The sequence below is a fragment of the Apodemus sylvaticus genome, chromosome 20, assembly GCF_947179515.1.
Source record: "Apodemus sylvaticus chromosome 20, mApoSyl1.1, whole genome shotgun sequence".
Taxonomy (NCBI): domain Eukaryota; kingdom Metazoa; phylum Chordata; class Mammalia; order Rodentia; family Muridae; genus Apodemus; species Apodemus sylvaticus.
Window position 1 is genome coordinate 48,611,189 of NC_067491.1, and position 10,941 is coordinate 48,622,129.

Genomic DNA, 10,941 nt, shown 5'->3' on the forward strand with positions numbered 1-10,941 from the left:
GCTCTTCAGAACATGACATTTTTTGGCACCAGTGACCAAGTCAAATACAAACACATGGCCCATCTTAGGCCCTCATAAACACAATGACCCAATGCTAAGACTGCAAACCTGGAGCCATAGTCGTGTTTCTTCCCATGATGGGGAATTCAAGTTGTTGAGCCAACTTGACAGCAGACCCCAGCTCAGAAACACTGAGCCCAGGCCTAGCGACATCCTGTGACCACCAGGATGGAGCCTGCACGGACCAGAACCAAGCCTCGGCTCTGCAGTTCTATAAGCAAGTTCTAACTCGGTACAACAGAATGGGGCCCCAGTTCTTCAGTTCTCCTAGTTACCGATGTCACTTACAACAAGGAGACGCTAGAACTGAGAATAACAATGTTCTTTGCCGGAGTCCCCAAGGGTTTCACGTGACCAGCACATTGCTACCCCTCAGCACTAAACACAAATTACTTTATATGGGTCAATAACCTTGGATTCAGCACCCAGCCATCTGCCCCTTATCACATCCCAAGGTCTTTGACTACCCGGATCCAGAAAGGACCAGGGAATAAACTGCCATTTTGCATGCCCACGTTAACTGGTGCTTACATTAGAAACTGTAACCTTTGCATGTCATCTCTCAAGCAGGGGACCAAACATAGTCATCTTCCTACCCCTAAGCATACCCTAGGCATGTGAACCTCCAGTTCTTCATATTCCTGTAGGGGTATCAGGTCCGGCCTGAGCCTGTCTGGGTAAAGACCTCTGCCAGGCCCTGTGGTTGGCTATGCAGTCTCCCACACGCAAGCCCTTAGGACGCTATTTTCAAAAAGATCTGGCATATTCATTTTGCTTTGAGGGACTATGATATGGGAGCAGTGTCGCTCACTTTAACATGTAACATGTAAATCTCCTAGTCGGCTCACGTTAAGTTGCAAATTCTAATTCGGTGGACCTGGAGTGGGGCCTCAGAGTCTGCTTTTCTCACAAATTCTCAGGCTTGTGAGTCATGGATTCTGCCAAGCAATAAAGGATTAAAGGGGGGCTGGAGAGATGGCTCAGCGGTTAAGAGCACTGACTGCTCTTCCAAAGGTCGTGAATTCAAATCCCAGCAACCACATGGTGGCTCACAACCACCCATAATGAGATCTGACGCCCTCTTCTGGGGTGTCTAAAGACAGCGACAGCAAGCGAGTGGGGCTGGAGCAAGAATCTGATGACAGCTACAGTGTACTTACTTATAATGAATAAATAAATCTTTAAAAAAAATTTTTAAAGGATTAAAGGATCTCACAGGTAAGGATTTGAGAACCAGGGGACCGAGTTCAAAACTGAGATTGGTCCTTTAGCAGTCAGACACCTATCCACCATACAGCAGCTTTCTTTTTTCCTCATCTGCAAGATCAGAAGGTTACCCTTCAAGGCTACACCTTAAAGATGAACTGTGCCACCACACACACATCGCCAGACAATAAAGGCTTCTTCTTTTCCTAACTGTGGCACTGATGGCATTTAGAGCTAGGTAGCCCCTCACTCTAAGGTCTGTCCCATGCAGTATATCCCTAGCCTCTATCCACCAACCAATGATGCTGTCCTTCCCGTGGGTAATCAAAATCCTCTGCAGGTGAGACCAGGGGGCAGGGCACAAAGCCAGCCCTGGCTCGAAGCATCCCGCTAGACCTACATGAATGCCAGATATCCTGGGTCCTCTCTGAGCTTCCTAACTTCCTGATAGTCTCCTGGCCTGGTATTAGCTCTTCTTTTCAGTCCAAAAGTCCTTTTGCACAGAGGACCCAGATTCAGTTCCCAGCACCCACATAGTGGCTCACAACTGCTGATAACTCCAGTTCTGGGGAATATGACATTCTTTTCTGACCTCAGGCTCCTGTAGGAACATGGTGCACATACATGTGTGTGCATGTACTCAGACACACACACACATACACATAAATATATATTTTGATTTTGTTTTTGTTTTTTGAGACATAGTTTTTCTGTGTAACAGAGTTATAACTATCCTGGAACTTACTCTGTAGACCAGGCTGGCCTCAAATTCACAAAGATCTGCCTGCTTCTGCTTCTAGAATGCCAGGAGTAAAGGCATTCACCACCACTAAATAAATATATTTTTAAAGAGAGAAGCAAGCCGGGCGTGGTGACGCACGCCTGTAATCCTAGCACTTGGGAGGCAGAGGCAGGTGGATTTCTAAGTTGGAGGCCAGCCTGGTCTACAGAGTGAGTTCCAGGACAGCTAGGGCTACACAGAGAAACCCTGTCTCGAAAAAAAACCAAAAAAAATAAAATAAAATAAAAAATAAAGAGAAAGAGAGAGAGAAAGAGAGAGAGAGAGAGAGAGAGAGAGAGAGAGAGAGAATCATAAGCTACAGGACTATGGTGTTAATTTAAAATGTTTAGTGAGTATATTCAATTATTTAAGAGTTCCTTTCCTAGGCCAGTGAGACAGCTCAGCAGGTAAAAGCCCTTGATGCACAAGCCTGTCACCTGAGTTCTAGCCCTGGTGCCCACAAAAAGCCAGATGCACTGGCCTGAATCTGTAATCCCAGCACAGTAGGATCCGGAAAGATGGGAGATGGAAACAGGAGAACTGACAGGAAACTGTGGGCCAGAGAGACAGGAGTGTGCAGAACCGACTCCCAAAAGTTGTCCTCTGTCCTCCAGAGGTACTATGCTGCGCGCACACACACACACAGACACGCGCGCACGCACGCATGCCCATGCACACACAAAAACATTCCTTCTGAAGGAAAACACAGAGGACACGCCCCCGATGCTGATGACAGACTTAGCCATCTGTCTATGAACTCACCTATATTTTCCATGATCATAGTGACTGGATAAAGCTTTTCCACAACAGCTGACCAGTCCTTGAAAACCATATCGCCCAATTCCTCCAGGTCCCTGTAGAATCTGACAGGAAGCCCTTTACCAATGATCTTAGCCTTGAGTTTCCCCACTTTCACTTTCCCCTGTCTGTTGACCAGATAAGCTGAGGACAGCTTCTCCTCTTCCTCCTCTTCCTCCTCACCAAAAGTCCGCAGCAGTGTGTTGGATGTCCGGAAGTAGAAAAACTGAAACTGAGATTTCTTCCGAAAGGCTGCTTGGATGATCTCGAACTCTGTCAGGCTGCAGTTGGGGGTCTTTAGGACCCAGGGATAACCATTTTTGGCAGCAACGTATAGATTCTGTTCTCCCTTGGATAAGCTTTCGAAGTCCTTGACTTTGGGTAACAGGAAAGGTGTGTAGTCGGGGAGGAAATCTCCGTAGCTCTGCCCCAGCAGACAGATGAAAAATGGGAAGCATCTGTTCACATAGTCCAGGCAGAGTTTCAGGTGCTGAGAGTGAAGACAGGAGTATTGGCGGAACTGGTTGGTGGTGAAGGATTTATGGGCCTTCACGGCCGACCATCTCAGGTCCACAGCTTTGAAGTAGGTACCCCGGGGGCCACAGAAGTCATTAAGCTGAGGGAAGATGTTTTTGGCTAAAAAGTCTCTCTCTTCTTGAAAATCTAGAGTGGAACAGATATAAGGTTGGATAGGCCTCTGGCGGTGTAAAACGGGTTGACTGTGGTGTCTTTGTCCAGTCTCGCTCCCCTCCTCGCTCATTTCACTCAGCTCCAGGACGGCACCACAATGAGAAGAAACAAAGTTCCATCCTGGCCCAGGCGCCAAGGTCCACGGCTTGGGTCTTCTCTTACCTGCGTTTGCTATAAGCAAGCGGTCAGCTTCATCCAAACCACTGCCTTAAAGTGTCTCTTGTGGAAGGGATGCCGCCGTTAAGCAATCTAGTTTGAGGAAGGGCAAGAAAGGCGAAACAGATTTCTTTGAGGATGGCAGGCAGTTTGTGTCTCTCCCTGACTCCCCCCCAAGCTTTGGCTGAAGCACTAACAACCCATAAGATGAACAGATAAAAGGAGTGGGCCTCCCTTCTTCCCCAGAGTCCCCCACTGCCCCCGAGCCCTTGGCCGGCCACTACCTCTGCCCAACAGAGATGTATAAACCAATGCAAGGTGATTAATAAAGGAAGGCAAGTCCACAAATGGACCCAGATGTAGTCAGAAGTAACGTGAACAGGAAAGACTCATGACAAGTAGCCGTGGCGAGAATGAGAATAGTTATACGGTTAGCCCAGGAAGACAGGCCAAAGACCAAGACCAAGACAGCCAAACAAAGTCTGCATCAAGGCGCCTGATAGAATTCTATGGCTTTACTTCATCTTTAGTCCTATAGGCCCACAAGACATTCCACTCATCTACTGGAATTGAATCCCACCGAGCTAACAGAAAACATCCCAGTGACATCACAGCTATACCAGCAAGAGCTAAACGTACTTATGAAAACTACTTTTTTTTTTTTTTGGTAAGGCTTACTTCCACACCAAATATCACTTTTTTTAAAAAAAATTATATTTATTCCTTTCATACATAAGTATAAAACAGCTCCTAAGATCTCCTAACAGCATGTTAAGTCCATGCCTTTAAAAAACAAAGTATTAGGTCTCTGCATTGAATTGCCTCAGTGATACTACAGGGGAATATCCAGATCAAGGGACAAAGGTCGGGGAAGGATAAACAGAGCATCCACAGTCAGGGTGAAACATCAGGCTTGCTTGCTTGAATTTATTTGTTCATTTATTGGGGTATATGCATGTGTGTGTGTGTATGTGTGTGTATGTGTGTGCGAGTGTGAGTGCGAGTGTGAGTGCGAGTGCGCATGCACCACGGATGATGTGAGGACTTTTTGGAGTCAGTTCTCTCCTTCCATCATGTGATGTGAGTTCTGGGAAACCGAACTCAGGTCATCAGACCTTGTAGCAAGTGCTTTACTCACGGAGCTATCATGGGGGCCTGAATGTCAAGATTTATACACAGGTGAGCCTGACTCAAAACACATGCATTCTAATGTCTCCATAGAGGCTGGAGATGCGAAGGGGCCATACAGCAGTGTAGAAACATCTGTCCTAAAAGGAGTTTTCTAATAGATATGCAGTGTAGAAAGCTTTTTTTTTTTTTCAATTTCACAATGCTGTCTTCAAAAAAAACCTACAAAAGACAGCAGAATAAACACTATGGGTATTTTATTAATAGAAGTCTCACCTGTCACATAGGAGACTAGAAATAGATTATCAATCCTTGCAAAAACAAAACAAACCCTCTGTCATCTCTCATTTCTCTGTGAAATGAGGTCATTTCTGTGTGTCAAGGAGTATGCGTATATGGAGTATGGGGCTCATGTGTGTGTGTGTGTATGTGTGTGTGTGTATGTGTGTGTGCTGGGTGTGTTGGCCAGTGAGCCCAGAGAGGTCTTCCTGTCTCCACCTCCCAGTGGTGGGAATACACAAGGCACCATGACTAGCTTTTGTAAGTAGGTTCTAGGGAGTAAAGTCAGGTCCTTGTGCTTGCATGACAAGCACGTTACTAGCTGAGCTTCTGTCCCGGCATTCCTCTTCTCCTCCTCTTCCTCCTCTTCTTTAGCCTCACTCTGTTATCCTGGCTGGGATGGAACGTGAAATCTCCGGTCTCCTAAGTGCTGAAGTTCAGGCATTCACCCCCATGCCCTGCCCAGCTATTACTCTTACTGTCGAATCTCTAGGAGCTTGGCATGCAGATGAATTCAGATAGGTCCTAGGGAAATACTTGTCCAAGGTAATGGTCTTGTAGAGGACCCAAGAACCACTTCCAGCGCCTGCGTGTTTGCTCATAACCCTTCTGCAACTCTAGTTCCTGGGGATCCAATGCTCTTTTCCGACTTCTAAGGGCGATAGGCACACACACGGCACACATAAACTCATGCAGGCTCACACACCTAGCCATGAAAATAAATTAACAAAAAGAAATGTGTTCAAGTACCAAAAAATCTATGATTCGGTGACTCTACTCTCTGGGAATCACTTTCAGCCAACAAAGCAGAGAGGTAAAAACTACACCTGTAAAGATGCCTTTTTATTACCACAGTAAAAATAAAAGAAAACAAGTGCTATGCCAGGCATGGTGACACATATCTTTAGTCCCGGCACTTGGGAGGCAGAGGCAGGTGGATCTCTGTGAGTTCAAGGCCAGCCTGGTCTGTGATACCAGTTCCAGGACAGCCAAGACTTCACAGAGAAACCCTGTCTCAAAAAATACATTAATTGCCGGGCGGTGGTGGCACACGCCTGTAATCCCAGCACTCTGGGAGGCAGAGGCAGGTGGATTTCTGAGTTCGAGGCCAGCCTGGTCTACAGAGTGAGTTCCAGGACAGCCAGGGCTATACAGAGAAACCTTGTCTCTAAAAAACCAAATCCCCCCCCCCAAAAAAAAGCCAAAAAAATACATTAATAATTAATCAAACAAGTAAACAAATAAAAGAAAGTTCTGTGCATGGGTGGTGCACGCCTTTGGTCGCAGTCCTCAGGAAGTAGAAGCAGAAAGGCGAAGAGTAGTGACCCTAAAACACACACTGAAGCGTGCCTTCACTTCAGACCAGCAGGCACCATGGGAAACTCCGAGTGCCCCCTAAAGCTGCAGCTCAGCACACAGCAGCACATAATTCAGGGTGCAGACAGATCCAAGCTCATGTCTTTTCCTTTCTTCAATACAGTATGCAGTTTTCTTCCCCCTGGAATTATGTCTTTGTTAATTCCCATATATTAATTAATACAAAGGAAGTTCTTGTTTCAATTTTTTATGTTTTTGCAAGATGAGAGCAAAACTTAATTTTTATAGGTTCATCTTAAAATTTGCCATAGTCTCATATTCGTTTGAGACATTAAATAAAGTAAGGTACGGGATATCTGGGATGCATAAATAATAATTACAAAATAAGGAACTTCAAATTCTCATTCTCTCTCTCTCTCTCTCTCTCTCTCATTTTGGTTTTTTCGAGACAGGGTTTCTCTGTGTAGCCTGCTGTCCTGGAACTCTCTCTGTAGACCAGGCTGTCTTCCAACTCAAAGATCAGCCTGCTTCCCAACTGCTGGGATTATAGGCAGGCTGACTCCAGCAATTTTGCTAAAATGTATCCCAATTGTTTGTCTTATTGTTGGACCATCCTATTGAGCAAGGAACCACACTAACAACACTAGACATTGCTAGCTATCTCTTGATTCTTTCTGCAATTATTTTTTAGTATTTTGTTTCAGAGTAGCAGTTGCTGCTGGGTTACTTGAATTTGAGGTTTAATATACACATTAAAATACCTTTTAAAGACATGACAGAAGGAAATCTGTTGAGAAGAAGGGGTTTGGTTGTAACGGGAGCTAGGTAGCTCAAAATAATACATCATACACATACACGAGACTGTCTAAGAAAACCATTGTAAAAAGGAAAACTAACCCAAAGTGGATTCAAGAGTTAACTGTGAGGAGATCCACCCCCTTTAAGAGTGCAGCCTGGTGAGGTTTAGGCACTCACCAGTAGCAAGGTCAACAATGCCCCCATCGGGGTTCCACAGTTCTCTTCTGTGACATTCTACTGTGGTTACTCAGGTTACATCCTGAACTTGCGCTTACATCCTGGTGTACAGGCACATCCCTGTAGTTCTAACACTCAGAAGCACCCAGCATTGGAGGCTAACCTGGGCTACATAGTGGCTTTTAGACTAGCCCAGGCTAGCTAGCAAGATCTTGTTGGTCTCCAAAATAAATAAATAAATACATACATATATAGATACACACATACATACATTACACACACACACACATACATACATTACATACATACATACATACAGCCGGGCAAAGGTGGCGCACTCCTGTAATCCCAGCACTCTGGGAGGCAGAGGCAGGCGGATTTCTGAGTTCGAGGCCAGCCTGGTCTACAGAGTGAGTTCCAGGACAGCCAGAGCTATACAGAGAAACCCTGTCTCGATAAAACCAAATCCAAAAAAAAAACCAAAAACATACATACATACATTTTCTTGTGGTGTGCCTCCTCTATTAATACCTGTTCATGGTCTGTAGGTACAGAGGCTAGATCTTCATTGTTCACCAGTGAAATTCCAGCCCCTAGCATAATACATAGCACAGAGCAGACCCTGTATTTGTTGTATTAATAGGGGAGAGATGGATGGATGGAGAGAACAAATCAATCAACCCCATGTTTCACTTTGGTATCCACTCCAAGCCTCGTTTCTTTAATGATCCCAAATGCCAAGGGCTTTCCTGCCTTGGTCTCCCCATAACTGGATTAAACCTGCCTATGGAGGGAGCTATGCCTACCCTTAACTATTTCCTCTGCCTAAGAAGCATACTCCTTTTGGCATACTCCTTTTCTCAAGAAGTATGACCAAAACCACAAGCAAAGTAGCTGTTGCCAGTACTGGCCATAAACATACAGCAGTAAAAACTAGCTGGGAAGCAGGGGAAGGGGTGGCGCACGCCTGTAATCCCAGCACTCTGGGAGGCAGAGGCAGGTGGATTTCTGAGTTCGAGGCCAGCCTGGTCTACAGAGTGAGTTCCAGGACAGCCAAGGTTACACAGAGAAACCCTGTCTCGAAAAAACCAAATCCAAAAAACCAAAAAAAAAAAACAAAAAAAAACAAAAAACAAAAACAAACAAAAACAAAACAAAACAAAACAACAAAAAACTAGCTGGGAGTGGTAGCCCATTCCCTTGACCCCAGCAAACGGGAGGTCAGGGATACAAAGACCATGTCCAAAAGAATAAAAGGTAAAGGATTTTTAAAAAAAGCATCCTCGAGGAGATGGCTCGGTGGCTAAGAACAATTGCTCTTGCAGATAATGCGGGGTCAGTTCCCAGCACCCACGGGGTGGCTTACTAGGAAACCAGAGAATCAGATTCAAAGGCGGGAGCTTACTAACCCTGTGGAGTGTCAGCGCTGGGGGAGGGCAGAGCAAACTGGACACTAGAGAGCAGTGACAGGCCAAAGCCTGAAGGAAACATGGATAGGAAGACACTAGGAATTCAAGAAACAGTGTGTGTGTGTGTGTGTGTGTGTGTGTGTGTGTTCGTTCCTCTATCCTCTTCGTGAACCTGGAGTTTGTCATCTTGGCTATGCTGTCTGGCCAGGGAGTCCTGTCTCTACCAACACCAACCCACCCCCAGCATTGGTTAGACCAGCGTCTGATGTTGTGCGAGTGCTGAAAACCCTAATTCTGGTCATAGTTCAAGTGGGGCAATCATTTCATCCACTAAGCCATCTCTCCTCAGCTGATAGCCATATATTTTCCAGGGAGCTTAGCCAGCAAGGACTGACCATCTTCTGCCAGCCTTTTCTCTCTGTCTCTGTCTCTCTCATTCTTCTATCTGGGGACCATCATCTGCAGAAACTTCTACCCACAAAAAAAAAAAAAAAAAAAAAAAAAAAAAAAAAAAAAAAAAAAAAAAACCCACCAGCTTTATTTTGGAGGACAAATCTCATTCTCAGTTCCTCCCAGGTGCAGCCCGATCTACCTCCCACTGGCCAGTTAAGATGCATTCACAGTTTCAGAATACTTGCTAACTTGCTCGATTTTAAAAGAAGAAAGAAAGAAAGAAAGAAAGAAAGAAAGAAAGAAAGAAAGAAAGAAAGAAAGAAAGAAAGAAAGAAAGAAAGAAAGAAAGAAAGAAAGAAAGGAAGAAAGAAAGAGGGAGGGAGGTAGATAGGCTGTCAACACAGAAACAGGCATCTTTTTTCAAAAGCACAAATAAATAAGATCCTAGTGTGCTCTAAACACCAAAACACAAGCACAGACGCATAAAGCCTTCGTCTGACATTTCTCTGTGCTTTGGCAAATGTAGGTACGTGAGACCGATGTAACTAAGCCATCGCCACATTATGTCAACACCAAACCACAGATTCAAGGTCTGCGAGTCTAAATTCTGGGAGTTGTCAGGGAACTATGACACTGTCTCGGAAAAGCTTGCCTTCAAGAATTTGTTTAACCTGAAAACAACTCCAGTTTTCTTGGAGAAAGCGGTGATGGAACGGGTGTGTTAGCGGCAGGCACGCATGGTGGTGGAAAATGTGTTAAAATGAGGCTAAAAAGCTTAGAAAACATTTCAGAATGCACAAGCTGGCCTTAGGGACTTCCCTCCCCAGAAAGAGCCTCTTTTGCTGTCTTTCGGAAGGCGGAAAGGTGTTTCTATGAAGTTACAAAGCCACAATCCAGGCTGTTTTGCAAGCATCGCGGCTTTTGCTTTCAAGTATCTGCAAATGTCCTGTTCTATGTTAGCCTGACTTCACCACCGCGCTCTCCAGCTGATTCACAAAAGGGGCTCTAGATTGCCAGGTCATTCCTTGATATTTATGGGAATGTCAAAGGAACTTGGGACCTTGGAGTTTCCTTGGAGAATCCCCGGCACCCCTCTACTGCAAACCAGAGAGGTAAGGAGATGCCGGCAGCGCAACGCTAAGTGGAGCTGAAGGCTCCAGGAACCCTGAGTGACGCGCAAGAAACCCGATCTGGAAACCGCTGTGCAACCATCAGCCAGAGGCGGAGCCCAGAATCCAGGGCTGGCCCTCCGACGTGGTGAGACAGGGGCCGCGCGGGGCGACTTTCTAGGCCCGACTCTGAAAAGTGTGTGCATTAGAGTCCTAAAACAAGCACACATCTATTCTGCAACCGATTGTGGAGGAAACCCTAAATCACTCAGGAGTCATTTCCCGCGGACCCAGGACTGAAGTAAGCACAAGGGCCAAACTACGCAACTGGCATAGATGCCAGAGACTACAATTCCCAGCATTCGTGAGATTAGTGCGTTGCATGCCGGAAACTGTAGTTTCTCACCACCATCCAAATGCACTCCAAATTTCTCTTTTGCGAAAAGAAACGCCCAAAAGAAAGGTGACGGCGAACGTAGCGTTGAAAGGGCTCGTAACGTGATCCGCGTCGTAGACAAGAAAAGGATAAAGACCGCATTGTCTTGGCTACCGTTTCCCCGGTCACGGAATAAACGTTCGCTAGAAGCCGGAAGTGGTTCCCCGGGACCTCTAGGAAAGGCAGACGTGCTCTGCGCCTACG

General features: G+C 45.7%; 1 protein-coding gene across 3 annotated transcripts in view; it reads right to left on the reverse strand.

The window, feature by feature from the left end:
* Positions 1–10,802, reverse strand: part of LOC127671124 (tetratricopeptide repeat protein 41) — a 62,457-nt gene extending 51,655 nt beyond the window's left edge. For all 3 annotated transcript variants that reach the window (XM_052165804.1, XM_052165805.1, XM_052165806.1), the window contains exons 1-2: positions 10,708–10,802; positions 2,810–3,784 (exon numbers count right to left, since the gene is read on the reverse strand). In XM_052165804.1, coding sequence (XP_052021764.1) covers positions 2,810–3,605 — 796 coding nt within the window. In that variant the 5' untranslated portion in view covers positions 3,606–3,784; positions 10,708–10,802. The remainder of the gene's footprint in view (positions 1–2,809; positions 3,785–10,707) is intronic.
* Between the last annotated feature and the right edge of the window lie 139 nt (positions 10,803–10,941).